The sequence below is a fragment of the Equus asinus genome, chromosome 9 (genome assembly GCF_041296235.1).
Source record: "Equus asinus isolate D_3611 breed Donkey chromosome 9, EquAss-T2T_v2, whole genome shotgun sequence".
In the NCBI taxonomy this organism is placed as follows: domain Eukaryota; kingdom Metazoa; phylum Chordata; class Mammalia; order Perissodactyla; family Equidae; genus Equus; species Equus asinus.
This window is the reverse complement of record NC_091798.1, coordinates 21,812,063-21,835,112: the sequence shown is the minus strand read 5'-3', so window position 1 is coordinate 21,835,112 and position 23,050 is coordinate 21,812,063. Positions and strand designations below refer to the sequence as shown.

Below are 23,050 nucleotides of genomic sequence, written 5' to 3'. Positions count from 1 at the left end.
CTGCCCCAAACCCAGTGCTCCCATCTCACCACCTCCAGCAGCCCTGGACTACATCCAAGGGAGACAAGCTCCCAATGTTGGGCTGCGAGATCTCTGCTTCCATCTGCCCCAGTCAGCACAGAGTGCCGAGTGTCCCCCCATTATGCCCACCATCCTCCCTGGAGACTCCCCAGCAGAGTGAAGGGGACATGGGAGCAGGTCAGGCCCAGGAGTGGCAGCTACAGAGCTCTGGGGTCCTGTCCATATTGCTCAGGCTGGATTTATTACCCAGGCGACAAAGAGTTAAGTCAACTGTCTTGAAATGCCTACATCCCTGGGGGAAGGAAGCGGAAGTGGCTAAATGAGCTCCTAAAAAAGACTAAAAGGAAAAGAAAAAAAGAACTGTTCAGACAAATATGCCCCTTGATCTCAGAAGCTGGCCCCTTCCTATAGGGGTGCCGGGAAGGACTCTGACCTGCACATCAATCTACTTGGGCCCCAAACCCCTTCCTGGGTTTCTCAGGCCTATCCTAATCCCATACTCTTTGTGGCCCAGCAAGAATGGAGTCGTTTTAAGAAAACCTCATTTTATTTATAAAGGGGCCACCCCTTCCAGGACCACCCCAGGCAGCATTCTCTGTCCTTGAGGCCCCCACTGGTCCCACTTTCCAGCTAGAGGTTGGTCAGAGCAATCTGCCAGGGAGCTGCAGCTCCTTCAGAAAGTTCTTTCTCTCCAGCAACTGCCCTGTGGGGCCTTCTCACACCAGCCACTTTGTACTGTGGCTTCTTCTGTCCCTCAGATCCATGCACACTGGAGACCCCTGGGGCAGGGACAGGAGTCCTTTACACACTACCCATCCCGCCATCTTAGAGCCGTGGCTCTCAGGCATGGGAGATCCTAGTGTGTCTCATGGACGGAGAAGTGGGCCTGCAGGTGATTTGTAACTAAGAGCAAAGTGCTTAAGAGTGAGACTGATCTGACTCAACATTGAACAGGTTCAAGGTTACCCCTATATTAAGGCCAGGCACACTCTTGCATTCGGATAAGCTTTCTTGAGCGGAATGAACTCTGCCACGGCCTGTGAGGTCCTGTGTGATCCAGCCTCGCACCTCATGCCTCTCGTCGCCTTTCTCACTTCCCTCCTCCCTCTTGCCTCCTGTCAGCTCCTCACACATGCCAAGCTCTTTCCTTTGCATCTGCAGCTCCTTCTGCCAGGAGACCCCTTCCCCACCCTTCACTTTGCTCTATCTCCTGCTTCGGGGCTCAGCTTAAAAATAACCTCTCCCTGGTCCTGACGGACAGGGGACTTAAGAGAGCCTTGGGGACTTGGGGGGCTGGAAATACTCTCTTCTTGATCTACATGGAGGTTACAAGGTGTGTACATATGTAAAAATTCACTTAGCCGTCCGCTTACGATTTGTAGACTTTACTGGACATGAGTAAACCTCAAACGATGAAATCTAAAAATAAATTTCAACCTCTTCCCTGTCCCCTGTTACTCTTGAGCGTGGCATGTGCACTTCCATCCCGGCACAATAATTATATTTCTGGCAGGTTATATCTCCCACTAGCATGTGAGCCCCATAAGGACAGAGCCTCTGTCTGTCTCGTTCACTGATGTAACTTCCAGAGCAGAGCACAGTGCCTGTCGCACAGTAGATACCAAAAAAATTACTGAATGGATAGATGGAAGGATGAATAAAAAAGCTTGGATTTAATGATGGAGAAAAAAGAGGCAGGGGAGGTTGGCCTGAGGCTAGAAGGTCCCAACTCACGGCCCCCAGCAGACAGTTTAGGGGTCTTGCTCTGGAAGCACAAGTCCAGGAGGTTGTTCCCCCTGGAGGCCCAACGCTTGCCTGTCTACAGCTCATTGGGGTTGTCCTGGTCTGCGTAGATGAGGAAGCCCGTGAAGAGGCTGTCGGTCCAATAAGGGTCATAGAAGAGTCCATTCTGCTCGGAGTAGAAGATCTGCAGCCAGACCTCGTCCCCCTGCTTAAGAGCCAGGATGGTGGAGCCCGAGGCCACATCGTGGTTGCCTGTGTTGGCATCGAAGGTCCGGATGCGGTACTGGCCATTGTGCACTAGGCCAATGGCCAGGTGCTTGTTGGCCAGCGTGATGTCGTAGGAGAAGTAGTAGATCCCCGGGACGCCGCAGACGAACTTGCCGCTGGACGCGTTGTAGTGGCCACCCTCGTTCATCAGGATCTTGTCGAACTTGATGGGCAGCCGCTCCCGCGGGTAGCTCTTAGTCACTGCCACCGAGAAGGCGGACTTGGCACGGCCACTGCCGCAGCTGCAGGGGCCTGGGAGGCCCGGCTCCCCTTTCCTGCCCTTGGGCCCCTTCTTGCCTGGTGTGCCGTGCTTCCCTGGGGCACCACTGACCCCCTTGGGGCCGCGAGGGCCGGCCCGTCCAATGGCCCCGGCTTTGCCCTTTGGTCCTGGCTTTCCCCGGTTACCTGTGCGGCCAGGTGGACCTGGAAGACAGAGCAGCTGGTGTTACAGAGGGGCCCTCACAGAACTAGGCAGAGGCTGTGGGCCTTGGCTTTCCATCCTTGGAGCACGGGCCTTGGGGTAATGGGAAGAATAAGAAGGCTTTGGAGTCGCATAGTAACGGGTGCAAATCCTGATGGTGTAAACTGGGGCCCTTCTCCTAGTCTTATCTGGAAAATGGGAATGGGGATACTTACCTTCCAGAATCATTGTGGATCAGGGCAAAAAGACTAACTTGTAACCATTCTCGCCCTTCCCTTTTCCTGCCTTCCAAGGGAGAGTCTAGTTTGTCTGCTACACTAATCCTTCAACTGGCTGTTCTGGTCATGGGTTGAGAAGAGAATTGGAAAAATTGGAAGAAGCTTTTTGACTTCAAAACATTGATGTTAGTGAAATCCCTGCCTCGTGCCCCAGATCCCCGCCCACACGTACGAGGGTTTTAATGCAGCACTGCTTACAGTAGCAGAAACTGGGAACAACTAAATGCCCATCCGAAGGGAAATGATTAAAAAAGTACGGTCCATCCATATTGTGCAATCCATGCAGGACTTAAAAAAAATGAGGCAGATTTACATGCACTATATGAAAACTTCTCTAAAATACACTGGTAAGAGGAAAAAGCGGGTAGTAGAATCTCTTTTGGGAAAAGGAAACCACAACACTATCCATTGCTATACCAATTTAAGTGCATAGAAAAGTGCCTGGGCCATAGTAAGCACTTGCTAAACATACTTGGCATATCCTGCAGAACATTTCCGCGCCAACGTTTTCCTGTAGAATGCCTCTTGGTTTTTAATAACATGTGCATTGGCCTTAATACAACATTTTTGGCCAATGATTATATAGGAAACATTTATATATATGTACCCTAAACTCAATTCAACATTTTAAACAAAACATATATGGGTAAAGATTTGAGTCACCTCCAAACACAATCGTACAATCAGTACAATTGCTAAGGGGACAGAATTGGGTGAAGATGTTTTGAAAAGTGGCCGCATATCAACCAAGGAGGCTGCTTCTGAAGGTTGCTGCTGCTGGACGGCATCGTAGTATCGCTGTACACAAAGCAACATTTGTTAACCACCATGTGAACTGGGTGATCAGAAAGCAATATTGTAGGCTTTTTACATCCTAACAAGGTACTTTGCTTCTTATATTATATATAAGTTGGCATTTTACTGTGTTTTAGAGTCTTAGGTTAACATGCAATGCATTTAAACTTTTCCTATTTTAAGCAATTGGGAAATAGATTCCCAAATAGCTTTTTCTCCCCGAACATCCAGCTCTCAAGAACAGATTGCTTATGCTAAGTGGCTGGCAGTGCCTGGTATTATTATACATGTATGTAAATACGTAGGAAAAGGCCAGGAATGATACACATCTAACTAAATAGGCGTGGTTACCACTGGAGGATGAGGGGAGGGCCAGAGGGATAGGAATTAAGAAGGACTCTCGTTTTACTTTTATTGTTTGAATATTATTACCATGAGAACATATGTGTGTATTACTCATGTAATTAAAAATAAATAAAAAGAATGGAGAAAAATAAGACCAAGAAAGGACACAAAGCTCTTCCTTGAAAAAATGAAAATAAACAAAAGGTGGGAGAAGGAGCCATGAGAAGAGGAGGGGTAAGGACAGAGCCCTTTTGGTTTGGAGGTTTTTGGGGAGACAGATAAGGAAGCTTATTGGGAAGTTCCACTATGTTTTATGTGATGTGCTTCCTTCTTGATTAGCTTTTGGAGAAACTTTAGGGAAAGCTGCCTTTACTTTTCAAGACCTTTCTGGGGATGGATTTGTCCGTGTACATCAGGGGGAGGGTAGCTGGATGTCAACCTGTACTGGTCCCAGGGTGACCCGGCTTTATCTGGGTTACACACGTCAGGACTGTCCATCTCTCAACACTGCCATCCTCAGTGTGTTGGCTTAATTCTCAGCAGAGACTCAGTGCCTGCTAGGAGAGTTGGCCAAAAGCAGCCTCAAGCCTACATCCTCACAGCTCTTGATCAAGGGGAAAAAGCCAATAGCAGAGACACCCTCTCACCCGTAGGATCCATAAGGCGAGTGTCAGGGAAAACTCCAGCTGGCCCTCCCTGGAGCACATGCCCAGACCCGAATCTACCACTGAGGTCAGGGAACGAGCTACCGTGACATCCAGGGCCTGACATACTGTGAGACCCCTCAACTCAAAGCCATCATCATTATTGATCAAGTTATTCTTTTAGGAAGGAGGTGCTTTTAGAGGAACTAATTTGGTGTGGTAGGAAAAGGCCTGGATTTGGAGTCTGTGACCAGCCTGCTGTGTGAGCTCAGTAAGTCAATTAAGGGGTGACAATCATTTATTGTATGTCTACTCCGAGACGGGTGCTTCCCATGTGATTTTATTTCATCTCCATGCACCCCTGCGAGGGAGGTGCTATTCTTATCCTTATTTTAGAGATGAGGCAACCGAGGTTTGGAGAGAGGTTAAGTAATCTGCCAAAATTGGTATCCAGATTCATTTCCAAAGTTCAAGTTCTTGCAGCCATGACACGCTGTTCTCAACTTCATCGCACTGATTCTTAGATTCCTCATCTGTAACATGGGGATGCTAAGAATACCTCCTTCACGGTCAGATAAGCAACATATTCGGAAGTGCTTTGTCAGTGTTAAAATGCCATACAAATAAAAGTTACGATGATTTCCCTGCTGCTTCCAGTGTACACTTGGAGATGCTGCTGACATTGAAAAGTGCTCAGTTAGTGGGGTGAGAGTTGAGAGACATAAGAAATGTCAAGGCTGAGAGGCCTGTAGTGAGTATCCAGTCTGTCTGCTGGCTGCCTGGCATCCCTTCCTTCAGGGACCTGCCCTTCGCTACTTCACGTGGTCCCAGTGAAAGTGTCAATCACAGCGACCAACTGCCCACCCCACCCACTCACACACACCCAGTCCCAGCAAACAGTGGTTCTTCATCTCCATGGTCAAATGGATTGGTCCAGGATACACAGGTGAGCAAGGAGGATGGCTCATCCTGAGATTTGCCCTATGGATCAAGCCATGAGGAGGCAGGCTGGAGCCCACCATTTCATAACTTCTAGCCTTTGTGAGAACAAACCAACACACAGAAAGAAGCAGAGCCTTGAGAACAATATTTGAGCTCCTGGGCCCAGCCATTCCTGAAGTTCAGCTCTTGGGCTTCCTAGTTACATAGGCCAATAAATTCCATTTGGGGCTATAAATTGGGTTCCTGTTACTTGCAACCAAAAGAGTCCTGAACGATATTTCAGGAGATTTGCCCAAAGTCATCCAGCGAATCAGTGGCGCAGCTGGGGCAGGAACACAAGATTTGATACCCACTGCTCCTTTCGGGAGAATACACCCCTCTGTGTTTTAAAGAGACATTAACTTGGTTTATAATGAAATGAGACTAATACTAGTTTTTATAACTTCACAAACCCTCTCTGGGCTAGATGCTGTCAACCCCAGGTGGGAACAGGAAGGGTACCAGGCCTCTTACCTTCCTCTCCGTTGTCCCCCCGGTCCCCGTCCTGGCCATCCTGGCCATCTTTGCCAGGAAAGCCCATTCTTCCTACCATTCCTGAGGGCCCGGGGGCTCCTGGGGGGCCAGGTGGGCCCTGGGGGCCAGGCAGGCTGCAGACGAGCTGTGGGGAGCCCTTCTGGAAGTCCCTGCGGGCGAAGGCACCAAGCAGTGGGTCGGCCGCACATGGAAGGGCACATGCCAAGAGCACCCAGGGGATCATGGTGGTCACCTGTGGGAGGCAGGAGAGCTGTGAGCAGGTGAGTCTGGTCACTGAGCTGACTGGTGTCAATCAGAAAGGCATCTGGAGGAGGCAGAGGCTGCAGCTGGGAGAGACTCAATCGTATTTCTGCCTCTTGCTCTCTCCTGCATCACATGCAAGCAGCTGGCCAGTGTCATCATATCTTGAAGATACGTTTGGATGAGCTGAGTCATGGATCCAGAACATACTCTGGAGGGGTCTTGGGTGTGAGGCAGTCATCCTCACACCACTGTCTTCCCCACCGGCTAAAATGGAGGCAGGACTTTCAGTCCAGCAACAGCCGGGTGGGAGGGGCTGTGGATGGAGAGAAAGGATCCATGGTTTCCTTCAAATACATAGCACAAAAGGAAAGCAACGAGGGCAGAAATACTTCAAACTGCAGGTAATAATATGCAACGAGGCTACTTTCCCCAGGCGAACCAGGGGACTCAAGGTAACACGTTGGTGGGTGAGGATTCAGTTCTGAGTGAAGGTGCCCAAACCTGAGCGACATTGGTGGGCCGTGGGGACAGCTGCTCTGCCAAGTGCTTCCTGTGCACCAGGCAGTTCTTAATCTCCTACATCCTTAGTGAACAGAGACAGGGGAGGAGACGGAGGCTCAGGGACATTCACCACTTTCCTGTCATGCAACTTGCAGGTGGCTTGTGCCCTTTTGCCCCAGGCTACACTGTGAGCTTTTTTTAAAATTTTAAAGTTGAAATTAATAAAAATACTACACTGACATTGTTTACCAAGTCAAAAAATACTCTTATGATGAAAAACTGTGATCTCCAGCTCCACTCATCCTTAACCTCAACCTCCCGCCCTGAACCCTCTAGCTATTTCTTCTGGCACTTACTTCCATTAAAAGACAATATGCTTATACTGGTTCTTTTTGATTTATCAATTTCAGACACTACTGTTTGAATTCCTTTCATGAAAGATGAGGATCCAGCCCTCTTCCATCACTCTGGACCCCTATTCCTCTCCCTAATGTTGCTAAAATAAATTTCTAGACTAAATCAAAATTCACTCTTGGAATTATTATAATAAGTATTGTTTACTGCTAAGCTAAGCACTGTACTATAATTATATTTCCTTTCTCGTACATGCTTTCCTTACTGGAGATATTAATAGTTTTATTTTTTCATTTGCTTAAGTTCTTTTTTTGGAGGAAGATTAGCCCTGAGTTAACATCTGCTGCCAATCCTTTCTTTTTTGCTGAGGAAGATGGGCCCTGAGCTAACATCTGTGCCCATCTTCCCCTATTTTATGTGGGATGTCAACCATAGCATGGCTTGACAAGTGGTGCCACGTGCCCACCCGGGATCTGAACCAGCGAATCGGGGGCCACTGAAGTGGAATGTGTGAACTTAACCACTGCACCACCAGGTTGGCCCCTTGCTTAGTTCTTTATGTCACTATTTTCTACATTATCAAATATATCAGAAAATTCATCTGTTCCATTTATTTTCCTGAAGATATAGGTCCTAGAGCCCTCCATCCTCCTGTTCCAATCACTATACATGCTACACAGTTGTCATCTGGGATTCTCCTTTATGCAGTGGTCCCCCCTTATCCACGGGGGATACGTTCCAAGACCCCCAGAGGATGCCTGCAACCGCAGATAGTACCAAGCCCTTTATAGACTACATTTTCTCCTATATATACATACCTATGATAAAGTTTAATTTATAAATTAGGCACAGTAAGAGATTAACAACAATAATAATAAAATAGAACAATTATAACATACTGTAATAAAAGCTACCATAGATCTCAGCAACCTCAGCATACAATTCTTTTTCTTAAGTCAAGAACTTTCACCTTTTCACGTAAAGGAAGCACTTTATGGCTTCTCCTTAAAGGCATGCCTGACTTGGCGGCATCACTTCTCTTGTGTTTTGGCGCCATTAAGTGAAACAAGGGTGACTTGAACACAAGCACTGTGATACCACGACAGTTGCTCTGATAACCAAGATGGCTACTGCGCAGGGAGCCTGTTCCTGAATGAAGGGATGATTCACGTCCTGGGAGGGACGGAGCAGGATGGTGAGAAATTTCATCACGCTACTCAGAATGGCACACACTTTAAAACTTATGAATTTTTTATATCTAGGATTTTCCATTTAATATTTTCCTATCGAGGTTGACCTCTGGTAACTGAAACCGTGGAAAGTAAAACCATGAATGACGGGGGACGACGGTAACCATCATGGTGATGCTCTCTGCTTCTCTCCTGTGTTATATCTCCAGTTTTACGAATCTCACATCTCTCTTCTTTCTAATTAAAAAAATTTTTTTAATCCCGCATTTTGGTGTACATATCCTGTAGTAGCTTCCTGGAAAAGAGGTATGGGAAGTAATTTTTTGGGAGACTTTGCAAGTCCCAATATGTCCCAATTTTACACTGTGTCCTTAAGGCTGGTGGCAGCAATGGCATGATCACCAGAGACCAGAGTGTTACGTGCTCAGAGGTGATCCACTCCCAGCCCCTCTCTGTGAAGATGCAGAAGCTGAGGTCCAGAGCAGGAATAAGTGGCTTGTCCAAGATCTCTCAACAAATGAGCTCAATCACTGTGCAACCAACAGCCTCTCCCAAGAATGAAACCATGAGGCAGAACATTTCAGGCATGGCGTCCTGACACAGGGATGGGCCTCAAGTGATAACTTGCTTTGTGACCTTAGGCATGCCCTTTTCCTTCTCTGAGCCCCAGTTTCCCCACCTGAACAGTAACGGGTTGGTTCCCATACTTGAGTGTGCATCAAATTCACCTGGAGGTGAGTTAAAACCCAGATTGCTGGGCCCTGCCCCGGGGTTTACGATTCCGTGGTCTGGGTTGAGGCTGGAGGATTTGCATGATTATTAAACATCCTAGCAACGCTGCTGCTGGTGGTGCAGGGACCCACTTTGAGAACCACTAGACTGGATGGCCTCTCAGGTCCCTCCCCTCTGATGCTGAGCCTCTCACACTCCAATCTGCCCTCTCTGTCCAGATAGGAAGCCTTGCTGGCTTCGCTGTTCCAGTACAGCTTGGCTGCCTAATCAGAGCCTTCAAGCATTAGGGGGCTCCCCGCAGCTGTGGTGCAGGTGGCAGGGCAGGAACATTGCTCAGGGCTCGGCCCTTGGAGCTCCCATGTCCCTCTGGGGCCCTCCGTCTCCCTTCCCTTCAGACCCTGCTCTGCCCCGGCCCTGGGAGCCCGTCCAGACTTCCGGGTCACCTCTGGAAACAGCCTGATCCTACCTCACCTCCTGCTCCTCTAGAACCTTTAACCCTGGGAATAGATGATGGGAGAGAAAACCAGGCCTCCCCGACCAGGGAGAGGAGGGGAGACCACAGCCCTGCCCTGCTCTGGGGCTTGGGGGCCTGTTCTAGTTCCAGCCTCAATGCTCTCCAACTGTGTGACTTTGGGCAAGTCACTTCTCTCCTCTGGACCTTGGAGGGTCTCTCTAGATAAGCGTCATAGAAGCGAGCCCGGCCAGGTACCAGAGGCTTCTTTAAATAACTTTGTTACTATATGATATAATGTTATCATCTTTTCTATTTCTTTAATCCTGATTAGGAAAAAACAGTTTCAATTTGGTGATAGTAAATCTTTAATGCCTCCATACCTGTTTATAATATCCCTTCTTAACAAAGAACAGGGTCATCTATAGCAGTGCACACTGATTCTTTAAGCATCTCAGGCAGGCCCCCACAAATATGCATGGGGACCTCAGGAACCCCTAGACAGGCACTTGGCTCCAGGGACCCTGGGGCAACACCTGTGCTAGGATGCAAGGAAGACTGTGGCACCAGGGAAGAGACTTGGGCGGGGCACAGGTGAGCTCTGGGTACCTAGTCCTTTGGAGAGGACTTACTGGGTGAGTGTAAGAAGATGTTAGCATCGAAATTTCCACCTGGGCACCAGGATACATGAGATGCCGTATGATACATTGAGGGGTTTGGGCAAAGTGAAGAACTGACAAAGGAAGAGTGTGAAAGCCCATTCCACAGCTCTTGGCACTCTTGTCAGATCAAGGGTTTTACAAGGTGACCCCTGTTATCGGGAGCAGAGGGAGAATGGACCTGTGTCTGAGGCCTGGGTGAGAAACCTAAAAGAAGAGCTGGTTGCCTGGGTGGAAGGGGACAGAGGGTGCCCTGCTGCTGGGTGGGGAGAGGCTGACTGCCTTGTCACCCTCCCTCCTAGATGGAGGTAGCAGACATTCACAGCAGGAGCTGGCCCGGGCCAGAGGGATGTGGCCAGAATGTGAGGGGCCCCCGCAGGGATAACCATGTGGGGTGAATGCCAGAAAACCAGAAGCTGAGGGCGAGGCCTGGATCCCCCAGTAAAAGGAACATGTACCTGGCCACCTCAGGGCTGCTACAGTCATAGGGCTCAATATGGAAACCCCCAAGGAGCTGGTGAAAGGCCCCATGAGACGCAGCTCCAATGTCGGCCAGGCCCAGAGAGGCAGAGCAGTTTAACCCTGTCCAGCCACGAGACATGTGAGAACCCTCCTGCTTCTGTCCCCTAACCACTCCCTCCTCTCCTCCCTGCAGCCCGGGAACAGCGGAGTTGAGAAAGGGAGCAGATGGCCTGCCAGCTTTGCACCTGCTGGAGGACGGGCTGAAGCCTCATCTTGGAATGAAGATTGAAGTGGATTAGCCTGGTAGGGGGAGCTCCTCACTGGCCAAATTATAAAGGGGCAGAGGGAGGGAACAATTGCAGTTTGCTGTACCTCTGGCGTCACATGTGCTCACCATGGGTGGGGTAAACGACACCAGAGGTGGCAGGCAGATATGACAAACGTGGAGTGTTAACATGCACGATGTGCTTTTGGAAAACTGCCTGGACACTCCCCAGTCCCCAGGAATCTCCGTCTCCTCCCCTTGCCTACTTGATGAGAGTCCTGCACAACCAATCAGTGTTACTTGTGGGCTGTGACACATCCAGGCCCCCAGAATAGAAATCGAATTGTCAAAGCAGGTTTGAAATGGCTTGCAAAGTTGCAATCTGCAAACATTTTGCACTAGGGAGAGAAGGAGGAAGGAAGCCATGGGAGTGAGTCTCCCAGGCAGATGAGAGTCCTGCAGACAGCAGGACAAAGACAGGCAGGAAAGAGAGACAGGCAGATGAGAGACAGGAGAGAGAGGAACCATCCGCTTCAGTTTACCGATCTCCTCTCTCAGCCCACAAGAGGAAGGAGGGTCTGCCCCACACCAGCCGCTTGGGACAATAGTGGCCTGCTCAGTGACAGCTGGCCCTGGCAGGCCCCACTGGCCGGGTGGAGGCACAGGCGCAGGGCTCTGGGACACGCAGGGAGGAAGGGATTTCTCAGAGCTGGAGCCTGGAGGTTCCCGCAGCCCGAGCCAGGAACTGTTTTGGAAATAAAGGCGGGGAGACTAGATTCTGGTTCCAAACCTAGAGGGAGGGGGAGGAGAGCCTCTTTGCCTCCAGGGCACCTCCAAGAAAAAGAAGGCTCCAAATAGCCCTGCTCCCCGCCTGTGCCCCAGCCTCCCAAGTCCGGCCCCAAGTCTGGTGGTGGGGAAGCCAAGGCCCCAAGGAATCCAGACAGGTTAACTCCTCCAGGACCTTTTAAATACCTTTAGAAGGACAAACTTGAGGAGGGTCCCCAAGGTTCAGTCTAATCCAACCCCTTCAGTTACAGACAGGGAAACTGAGGCAGAGGCCAACTGACTTTATTGGAGACACTGACAATGTTCCAGGCACCATGTGAAGCTCTTTACCTAAATTATTTTACTTGAAGTTTACAATAAACCTTGTGAAAATCCTAAGTTATTGTCTCATTTTTCAGAAGAAGAAATAGAAGCTCCGAGAAGTGAAATGATTTACCCAAAGTCACAGAATCGGAGCAATGAGAAAACATTTGAATCCATGCCTGGGGGGCTCCGAAGGCAACACTACACCCACTCCACCTTGCTCCCTTCTCCTGCTATTGTTTCCTGTTTTATAGAAGAGGAAGCTCAGAGAGGCTAATTTGCTCATGTTTACACAACTAGTTCATGGCAGAAGCTATATTTGAACTTGAGTTTGGCTGACCCCAATGCCCAAATGCTTTCCATTATGTCACTGTTTCTTAGCTCTTTCCTCCTAAATATCCCCAATTAAAGAGACCGTGACCGTGTATGCCAAAGCCACATACAGTAGTAGAGATTTCGTATTTTATCATTTTACACACACACACACACACACACACACACACTCACACTCACAATACATGACTTTGAAAATGGAAAGGAGATGCCTTTTCTCCCTCAGGACACTTGAGTAAATCTATGCTTGAGGCAAACCTCCTGTCCTTGAGAGGCCCACTTTCGGCTTAGCCAAGGAGATGGGGGTGGTGCAGCCTCCTGGGCCCTGACTTCCCACCACGAGCCCCTCTGGGGTGTTCTTGGGGTCTGAACCAAAACACCAGGGTGCACAAAGCACAGCCCTGGTGCCATCCGCCATGGCCATCAGCTTATTCCTTGCCTGGACTGGGCAGGGGTCCCCTCCCTGGGCTGTCGCTCCCCCCACAGGCACTCTCCATGCCAGAGGGATCAGTTAAAAACAGAGCTCAGCCACATCACTTCCTGGAGGGTCTCATCCCAGTGGCTGCTGGCTGCAAACAGCCAACGTCGGAATCCCTGACGTGGCCCACAAGGCCCTAAATGACCTGGCCCCAGCCCCAGCTCCTCCCCTCTCTCCGCGCTTCCCCCACCCTGCCACCTTGCCTCCTTCTGTCTGCAACCTAGGGACCCCACCCTCTTGGCCTGCTGCCTTTCTATCCGTTATTTCAGCTTAAATGTCACTTCCCCCAAGGTCTTCCCTGATGTGCCCTCTCCCTTTGGATCCCAGCTCCTTGTTTGTGACTTTGTGGTCCTTAACAACAACTCACCAGTACCTCACTCGCTTCCTGGGCCCACTCCTTCTCCCATGTGTCCCCTGTTCAAATGGAAGCCCATGGGAGCAGGGACCTCCTGCTATATCCCCAGGACTTCCAACCTTCTTGCGCACAGTGGGTGTTCAAGAAACATTTGTTGATTAATGAGACCAGACTCTGCCCTCAAGAAAATCCACAGCAAAGAGAAAACAAGACAGTAGCCTAAATCCAAAAGGGGTACTGATACCCTTGGATTCAAATAAGTTTTCTCCCCTTCCCAGTTTTTCTAACCCAAACCAGATCTAATTCTAATCCCTCTTTCCTTTTTTCTTTTTTTGGCGAGGAAGATTGGCCCTTAGCTAACATCTGTGCTAATCTTCCTCTGTTTTGTGTGTGGGATGCTTGCTGCCACTGCATGGCTTGCTGAGCGGTGTGCAGGTCCATGCCCAGGATTCAAACCTGTGAACCCTGGGCCACTGAAGCAGAGTGCACAAACTTAACCACTACACCACCCAGCTGGCCCCCCTCCTTCCATTTGATCTTCTAGAGCACAGGGTCTCACCCCTACTCTGGGGAGGGGGCTTGCAGAATACTTTACATATAGTAGATGCTCCATAGATATCTGTTTGACCAGAAAAAAAGAAGTATTGGTCCTTCCTCATCTTTTTAAAAACTATCTGAGCTCCTAAATTGTCCTTTCTGGCATGAGTTGAATAGCCAAGGCTGTAGGATAGCCTTCCTGCTGAAGGGAAAAAAATGTTAGTTGGTCAAACCCCAAAAATGGAATCATGAAGTGTTAAACTTGGAGAAGTTCTCCAGTCTGGTTTTAATTTGCCCATTCCATGGGCCTCTCATGTCTCAGTTAAGTAGCTTATGATTCATAAATACACACATTCTAGGAAGATGCTAGGAGCAAAGGAGCCCCAGCCTGAAGTCCACTGTCAGGGAAGAGCTTGCCTCTTCCTCCTCCCCCTGCCCCTGGCCCTGAGGACTCAGCTCCGGGGTTCTTTCCCGAGGGCCCTCCGCCCAGACTGTGATGTGAGGAGGGCCAGAAGGGAGGACCTCAGTCCCTCACTGACTCTACCTGAAAGTGGTCTCCAGGAGAAAGTCCAGGGACGCTTGTCCGGGCCTTGAGCATGGCTGCTTAGCCTCAGTTCTGAACAAAGTCCCCTTGGGATCAGAACATAGAAATTGTGCTCAAATAAATGTGACCTGTTGGTTGTCAGGTTATGTCCCACTGACACGCAGGGTGTTTAACTCAGTGACTAAGAGCCATGGGAAGCCCAGCCCCTTGGGATTCACACCTCTCCAACGGGGATAATAGTCTACCCACCTCGTGGAGTTTGTGTAGGAATAATGAGAGAAGGCATGGAAAGCTTCTAGCCTAGTGTGTGAGACAGTAAACGCTTGGCAGTTGAAGACAACTCTGCCTAAAACACCCCGTCATCCTGACCTCCTCCCCTGGAGCCCTCCAGCCTCAGCTCTCACATCCTCACAGGGTCTGCAGCATCCCCCTGCCCGCTCTAGCTTGTCTGCTCAGACCACCTGGTCTTCCTTTCAAAGCACCTGGCCTGGGTTGTGATTATGCACTTATTTGTTTCTTGACTTGCTAACGGCCTGTGTCCCGTGTTAGCGCCCCCCACCCCCAACTCCGCAGTGGGAGGTCCAGGAAAGTGGCGCTGCCTGTCTCTCTCCTGCACCAGAGCCTCTGTGCCTGCCCCGTACGGTGTGAGTGCTCCACACATGGCTGTTCCACAGTCTTGAATGGAGTGGTCACTCTTACAACAAAAGAAGAACAAGATCAAAAGGATTTCAGGAAACGTGCAGATGACAAAGCCACACTCGCTGTGGAAGGAAACCCCGAGGGAGGACTGGTCTTGGATTTGGAAGATGTGGGGCCCTGTCCTAGCTGTGTCACTTATGGTCCTGTGACTGTGGAAAAGCCACTTCCTCTTATCTGGGCTTCCATTGCCTCACCTGTAGGATGGAGATCACAACGCCCACCCTGCCTGGCAATCAGGCAAGATAATGGATGTTGAAAGCAAAACCTGATACAAAAGTTAGAGCCTTGTTTAAAATTGTAATTGCCACCAACTGTGGCTGAACAAACAGCGAGCAGTCCTGACGAGCAGTCCTGACCTCCCGCAAGGGGCCCCTGGAGCATCTCCGGGAGGCCTGGCTCTGGGAGAGGAGGGATTCCAGAACCTCACCTAGCCCGGCAGGTCTCCTGTGTGTGGAAGTAAAAGGGAAGGGCTGGTGGTTGGAATGGGGCGGGGCATGCTTGCAGATGAAGCTCGCTGAAAATTCGCTTTGATGGGAGTGAGAATTCTATAATGAGAAACACTCCATGCCCCCTTGAATTCCAGGAAGCAAATTGGAAACAGCCGTCTCCGGCTGAGCGAGACTGACCAGAGGGGAGAGGGGCTGGCGGCAGCGCCTCACATGCGCCCAGGGACCGGTGCCCAGGCCTGGGATCTTGAGATCCACACCCATTTGGAAACACTCCAGCATCCAGCGTCTAAATACAGAGGATTAAAAGTCATGGGGCCCACTTGCCAAGAGGCCCCAGAAAATATTTGATCTGCTGTTTTCTGTCTTTCCACCCCCAGTTTCTGGCTCAGTCTAGAAAAAGAGGCTGAAGGACAAACCACGACCTAATGAGGTCTCAGGAGCCAGGATCTCTCGAGGTTTGTCTCAGCAGGCACTCCAGAGAGAACACTGGAAGCCAGCCTGGCGGCCACCGTACCCACACCAAAGAGTTATACCTTCTGATAGACACACCCCAAACCCTTACAAACCAGCAAATGTGGCATGTGATGTGGCGGGCATGGAGCCCACCCCTCTGGGCCCTGGGCTGTTTCACACTGGACTGTAGCTGCCCGTGCAGTGAGGGCAAGAGTCAGGCTCTGGGGTGGCTGAAGCCAAAGCCATCCACTTGGGACCTGCCCACAGCTGTTTTTTGCCCTGGAAGACAAAGGAGTGCAGTGAGAGAAGACTGCAGGTGATGTGCAAGCTGAGCGGGGAGGGAAGGGGGCCTGAGGGCATTCAGAGCCCTGTACCCAGCTTCTCCCAAGGGCCAGCCTCCAGTGGCAGACCAGAGTGCTGGCGAGCATGTTCCAGCAGCACTGTCCAATAGGAATATGATTCGAGGCCACATATATCATTTTCAGTGGTCTCACTGCCATGTTAAAAAGGTAAAAAGCAACTGAAATTAATTTTAATAATACATTATTTAGGCCAATATACCCCAAATATCATTTCAACATGTAATCAATGTAAAATTTATTAATGACGCATTTTACATTCTTTAATTAGCACTACATCTTCACACCCAGTGTGTAGGTCACACTTGCAGAATATCTTTTTTTGTTTTTAAGATTTTATTTTTCCTTTTTCTCCCCACAGCCCCCGGTACAGAGTTGTGTATTTTTAGTTATGGGTCCTTCTAGTTGTGGCATGTGGGACGCCACCTCAGCATGGCTTGATGAGTGGTGCCACGTCTGCACCCAGGATCCGAATTGGCAAAACCCTAGGCCACTGAAGCTGAGCGCGCGAACTTAATCACTCAGCCACGGCGCCGGCCCCACACTTGCAGAATATCTTAACTCAGACTGGTTACGCTTTAAGTGCTCAACAGTCACAGGGTGGCTACTCTATTAGTTCGAAGCACAGCTGTTTGAGCTGAAATCCCATGAACCAGCTGTAGGACGTTTTACAACTTACTTATCCTCTCTCTTTCAGCCTTGTCATGTCCAAAATGGGGATGATAATAATTGTATCTACCTTAGAAGGTTTTTATGAGGATATAATTTTCCTAGAATAAGGATTGGCATACGGTAAGAGATATAAAAGCATTAGCTATTATTTTATTATTTCTTGTCCTTCTGAAAATCAAACAAGATAATGGATGTTGAAAATAAAATATGATACAAAAATTAGGACCTTGCTTAAAATTGTAATTGTCATCAAGTGCAGTGGAACAGTCCTGACCTCCCTCCATGAGTCCTGTGGTATTTCAGGGAGAGACCCCTTCTAGTAATTAGAAATACATACTAATATGTATCTAATAAACACATACTTCTAATAAGTTCTCCATTTTCACTTAAGCTAATTTGAGTTGTCTTGCTGTCAGTTGCTACAAAATAGAGTCCGGGGGAGGCTTGGCCTTGCTCCTGCCTAGCTGTTCCATCGAGGGAAGGATGGGGTGTCTGCCTTGGCCCCATACCTCAGAGCCACCTGAGTGTTCATGCTCCATAATACAAAGAGAGGTGAATCAATGGGATGGTGCTTAGCTCATCAAGTGACAGGAGGCAAAATGGGATGTCATGTACCCATATCCTTGGTACCATGGCTTGGCATGTGGATGCCTAATAAATAATAATGCCTAATAAATAATAATGGTGTTGCTTATTCTTATTGCCTTTGAGGCCAGACCCTGGCGATCTGGAGATGAAAAGATGTGCTTGCTGCTCTCATAGGGCACATAGTCTGGTGATACTGTGGTCCAGCCCAGCATACGTGTGTTCTCAGGAGAGAAAGCCAGCTTCTCTCCTCCTTTCTCCCTGTAATAGTCTCTCTTTCTCAGAGAGCATCGAGGACGACATAGAAGGCAGGGGAATGAAATTTGGGGGCTAGATGATCCCTTGGAATGGTATGGAAGGGAGCATGCTTGAAGATCTAGGAACTGAGGAAGAAGAAGAAAGTCTGAACTCGGAAGGGCTGGGGAGAAAAGGCTAAGTTTTCCCTGGGCTTGCTGGTCTCCGTGGGGTCAGTTCTGGTCAGGCCATGATGGGCGTTCAGGGTAACTCTAAAGACCTGACACAGGGCTGGCCTTCAAGAAGCACAGAGTTGGTGTGGCGGTTAAGAGATGGTTAAGAGTTATTTTCTAGCTGTTTGACCTCTGTTATTTAACCTCTCTTGGCCTCAGTTTTCTTGTCTGTAAAACGGGAAAAACAACATTGTATGGTTTTTTTGAATTTGGAATAGCATAATACAGAAATATTTATTGTTTCACTTTGTGTGAAATCTGAAATAACTCAAAATCCCCAAATTAAAAGTTTGTCAAGGGCTGGCCCTGTGGCCTAGTGGTTAAGTTTGGTGCACTCCACTTTGGCAGTCTGGGTTCAGTTCCCCAGCATGAACCTATAACACTCATCTGTCAGTGGCCATGACGTGGCAGTGGCTCCCATATACAAAACGAGGAAGATTGGCAACAGATGTTAGCTCAGGGTGAATCTTCCTCAGCAAAAAAAAAAAAGTTTGTCAAGAACTTTGCAAGGCAGCATGACTTGTAAATTGGAAACCGCATTTACGCTCTAGCTACATGATTGCACTATTCTAATAGGTAAACAGAAAAACCTGCCCTCCTTCAGCAGGTGAGTTTTGAATTACACTAGCGTGAACTATTTGTGATCTTTAGGAATGTCTCCCTGGGTAATTTGATTGCTCATACCTCCATTATAGAGTAATTGTGAATATTAAATGAAATGATGCAGTAACCAGCCCACAGGAAGCAGTTGGTAACAGTAGTGTTATTCTGATATAATAATATGTAAAAACAATGAGGGCTATGATAGACTGGGAGAGATTAAAACAGCAGGCCCAGGTAGAGCTGTAGAATGGGGAGGAGCTGAACAATTGTGAGTTTTGGGATAAACGGCATTGAAGGCAGTTAGCACTACTGACGCAATTTTACCGCATGGCGTGCATGCAAAGGGCACGATTTCTACAGGTGTGCCACACTTTAAAAAAGCTTACACAATTCGAATTTAGTCATTCAATGACAGCTTTTAAGATCGCAACAAACTTGTTAAGTGTAGAACCTCTGGCTGAGAGGGATTAAAAAGCTACGGAAGATGGCCCTGCCACTGAAGAAATGAGAATCTAGACCAAATGACTTATCAGTGTTCTCGTGGTCTCATGCAAACCACAGACGACACTGTGCACTTTTTTTTTGGAAGATTGGCCCTGAGCTAACATCTGTTGCCAATTTTTCCTCTCTTTTTTTAAAATTTTAAAAAATTTTTCTCCCCAAAGCCCCAGGACTTAGTTGTATATCCTAGTTGTAGGTCCTTCTAGTCCTTCTAGTTCTCAGCATGGCTTGACAAGCGGTGCTACGTCTGCACCCAGAGTCTGAACCGACGAATCCCGGGCTACCGAAGCGGAGCACAAGAACTTAACCGATATATCACTGGGCCGGCCCTGTTATTGCTTTTTAATTTGAAATTGTTGCCAATGTAAAACTTGGGAGATTTTATGTTAAAATCAAGATTTCCAGGTTTGCTTGAGAATCTGGAGTATCTAGCAACATTCCAGCAGGGCACCAAATGGTTGCCCTTTGAGACAGGGTGACACGGGCTGAATTGTGTTCCCCAGAATTCATATTTTGAAGTCCTAACCCCAGAACCTCAGAATAGGACTATATTTAGAGACAGGACCTTTAAAGAGGTCATTAAGGGAAAACGAGGTCATATGGATGGGTCCTAATCCAATATGACCTGTGTCCTTATAAGAAGAGGAGACTAGGACACCACACACAGACTGAGGGATGACCATACGAGGCCACACGGAGAAGGTGGCCATCTGTAGGCCAAAGAGAGAGGCCTCAGGAGAAACCAAACCTGCCGTCACCGCAATCACGGATTTCTAGCCTCCAGAACCGTGAGAAAATAAGTTTCTGTTAAGTTGCCCAGTCTGTGGTATTTTGTTACGGCAGCCCCAGCAAACTAATACACAGGACCTATATTCTCAGTGTCCACAGTCCTCACCACTCCCACATGTCGTGCAACCCATTCACTTAGGCATCACACATAGCTGCTGGCGGCATATGAGTTTGTAACCTCTGATCTACAGGAAAAGGGTATTCTCCATGAATGTTACATGTTTTTATTTCAAAGCTTTGATGTTTATTTTCTCCTTTAATTCTCCCCACAGTTCTAAGAGGCTGACACTATCATCCCTACTTGGCAGAAGAAAAAACAGAGCTCAGAAAAGTGAAGTCATTTTTCCCAGGTCAAAGCTGGGATAGAACCAGGCTGGATGACTCAGGGTCCAGGGCTCATGTCGCTGTACTCTGGCCCCTCTGCCTGAGCACAGGACCCACGAGCAGAAAGCCTTAATGAACAGGGCAGCTCTGCGTGCGTGTGTGAGAGAAGTAAGTCATTACAGCAACGCGCAAATCCAAGGGAGGATTATATCCCTGAACTTGACTGACAGAAACCTGATTTACGCAGGAGTTCATCTCATGGAGGCAAAGTCACGTTGGCAGGCCTTTGACATGGAGGAAGGAGTGGGGGAAGCGGTGAGTGTATTACAGGGACTCTGTTGCCCCAATGATGAACATTCGGGAATAGTAAGCATCACAGACGGGAACTGTAGCGAGAAGGTTCAGTTGTCTGTGGCCCATCAGCAGATGAGGATGAGAAGGAACAGGAAGACAGGGAAGAAGAGAGGAATTTCCAGAGAAGGAAGTAACTTCTTGGGGGAACTGCTGAATATTTGATGGAGGCAGACCAGCTTCAAAGATGACCCCAGACTTGTGAAAGAAATCTCGATTCATTTGTACAATGACACACTGTGACGCCATTATAAGAACCAAGTAGGTCATACATGCAGATATGGAAAGATAGTCAAGATACACTGTGAAAGGGAAAAAGCAAGTTGCATCATGGAAAGCAAGGAATGTAAAGTATGATTCTCTTTGAGTTAAAAAAGATAGATACACAAATGTGTATATATATATATATATATATATATATGGGAAATCTCTGAAAGGACACAGCATCTTGCAGAGGGGTTACCTCTCAGAATTAGGAATGAGTGTGTGGGCTTTTACTTTTCACTTTGCACCTTTTTGCACCGTCTGAGTTTCTTATGATGAGCATTGTTAGTTTTATATCATTTAAAGCAAAAGGTAAGTCTAACATTCAAGCATGAAAGACAGGCAAGGCTAGTGTCCCTGCCAGGGGAAGGGGAGAAGACAGACATTTGGGAAGAAACAGACTCTGTGGGGCACTTGCTATGTTAGAATGAAGGGCAGTAGTGATGTTCTGAAGAGTATGGAGGGTCTGAGGAGCTGGCAGTTGAAAGTGGGCGTAATGGATATGATTACCAGATAACAGAACAAATCGGAGGAGAATTGTGCAGATGGTAGGGCAGAAATGCAAGGTAAGAGAGGACAGACATTGAACAATGGTAAGTGAGCATCAGCCTTGGGCTGACATAGGACGTTGTCGGTACTATTGCTGCTGGTTCAGTGTGGCAGGCACACGAGGGTCTCTGGGAGATGGCCAGTCTAAGGAGAGGACTCTTGAAGGGTCGCAGGCAGGAGAACTCAGTGGTCAGAGAGCAGAGGGGGATTGCACCGAGGTTGTGCAAAGGACTTGTGGTGTTAGGGGAGAGACCTGGGCTGTAGTCTACTGGGGGCCATTGTGATCATTCAGCTGAGAGAGACAGTCCTGGAATGGGGCAGTGGCAGTGGGGATAGAGAAATAAGAACAAAGTAAGTAAGCTGAGGTTTAGAGACACGTCGTTTAGGGGAAGAGGGAGGGTGAAGAGAGTTGTGAAGAATTGGGTGCAAATCTCAGCTTGCCGTTTAGTACATTTTCAGCTCAGTTTGCCCATCTGTATGATGCATTTAATTAAAGAAATGTTGTGAAGAGTAAATGAGACAATGCACTCCATAAATGTTAACTGTTAGCTGGGGTATTGGACTCAGACTTACTAAGGTTCAAATCCTTTTACCACTAGTTACTAGCTGTGCGATCCTGAGCAAGTCATTAACGTCTCTGAGCCGGGTTCCTCCTTTGTAGATGGGGATAACCTGTTGTCACAGAAATGAAACAGCACACGTAGAGGGCTGGCAGGGCCTGGCACAAAATAGGCACGAATAAGTGGCAGAGCTATTACGATCAGCAGGTAAATCCCTGAGCACAGCCCTGACACGCAGTAAGCGCTCAGCAGACGTTAATTCAGGTTGTAATTCGCAAGGCAGAGGTGAGAGCCAGGAATCCGGGGGCTGCCGGCCTGACAACAAACAGCGGGTGTTCGCAGCACTCCCCCTCCTGCCCCGCCCAGCCCCGCAAGGCCTCCCCTCCGCGCCCGCACTTTCCGCCCCGGCCGGACAGCGCGCGGACACTCACCCTCGCTCCCGCCGGCCACGTCCCGGGGCGTCCGGAGCGACGAAGCCCTCGGCCGTGCTCGCGACCCCGCCTCCCGCGGCAGCTGCGGCCCGGCCGGCGCCCGCCCCAGGCATACTTTTCCCATCCCGTCATGGGCGGGGGCGCCTTCCTCCGGTCACGTGGGCCCGCCAGAAGCTCCGCGCTCTCTCTTCAGCATCGGTTGCGTGCTCCCAGGGCTAGTGACAGCTTGCGTGTGTCGATGAATCTCTGTGTGTGGAACTTATCAGTGTATTTGAAAGTTTACGTGCACGAGAGTGATCGTTACGCAGGCGTTTGCAAGGGTGTGGGTACGTCTGCGTGTGTCAAGAGCCATCTGTATTGCTTGCACGTGAACATGCATCTCACTGTGGAGCTGAGGGTGCTGGGGGCAGGACAGCTTATAACAGAGTACCTTTTCCTGCGTACTGAACGTGCGTGTACTTGAGAGTGATCATGAATCGCGTGCGCGTGCTTAGTTACCTATGTGTGGGCATTCATAAGTGCATGTGTCCACATGTGCATCAGGGCTGGTGTATGTACATATACACACCGTGTCCAAGACTGCAGCTTGGTGTGCAATTGGAATGTACTTCAGATGCTGAGTACACACGATAGTGGCTGACTGTATGTTGGTGCATGTTTAAATGTTTGTATGAGTGTGCATAACCACATATCAGTGTGCATGTGCATAATGCGTGTGTGGTACCTGTTTGTGCAGTGGCTCGTCCTGTGTGTGTGTATATGTAAGCAAGCCTTGGTGTGGACTTTGTCCAGACGTGAGTGTGCACGTACG

The 23,050-nt window shown here is 48.8% G+C and overlaps 1 protein-coding gene across 1 annotated transcript; it reads right to left on the bottom strand.

Moving 5' to 3' along the window:
• Positions 1-553: 553 nt before the first annotated feature.
• Positions 554-22,526, bottom strand: C1QTNF2 (C1q and TNF related 2). Its single transcript, XM_014842736.3, has 3 exons — positions 22,240-22,526; positions 5,970-6,222; positions 554-2,454 (listed from the first exon to the last, which is right to left on the bottom strand). Exons 1-3 carry the CDS (start codon positions 22,369-22,371, stop codon positions 1,841-1,843), a joined length of 999 nt encoding a protein of 332 aa, XP_014698222.3. The 5' UTR covers positions 22,372-22,526; the 3' UTR covers positions 554-1,840.
• Between the last annotated feature and the right edge of the window lie 524 nt (positions 22,527-23,050).

Excerpts from the sequence above, each read along its gene's own strand:
- C1QTNF2 (XM_014842736.3), bottom strand. The coding sequence starts at position 22,371 with ATGACGGGATGGGAAAAGTATGCCTGGGGCGGGCGCCGGCCGGGCCGC. Across the intron at positions 6,223-22,239 it reads CGTGGCCGGCGGGAGCGAGG|GTGACCACCATGATCCCCTG; the intron begins GTGAGTGTCCGC and ends TGCCTCCCACAG. Across the intron at positions 2,455-5,969 it reads GGGGGACAACGGAGAGGAAG|GTCCACCTGGCCGCACAGGT; the intron begins GTAAGAGGCCTG and ends TCTGTCTTCCAG.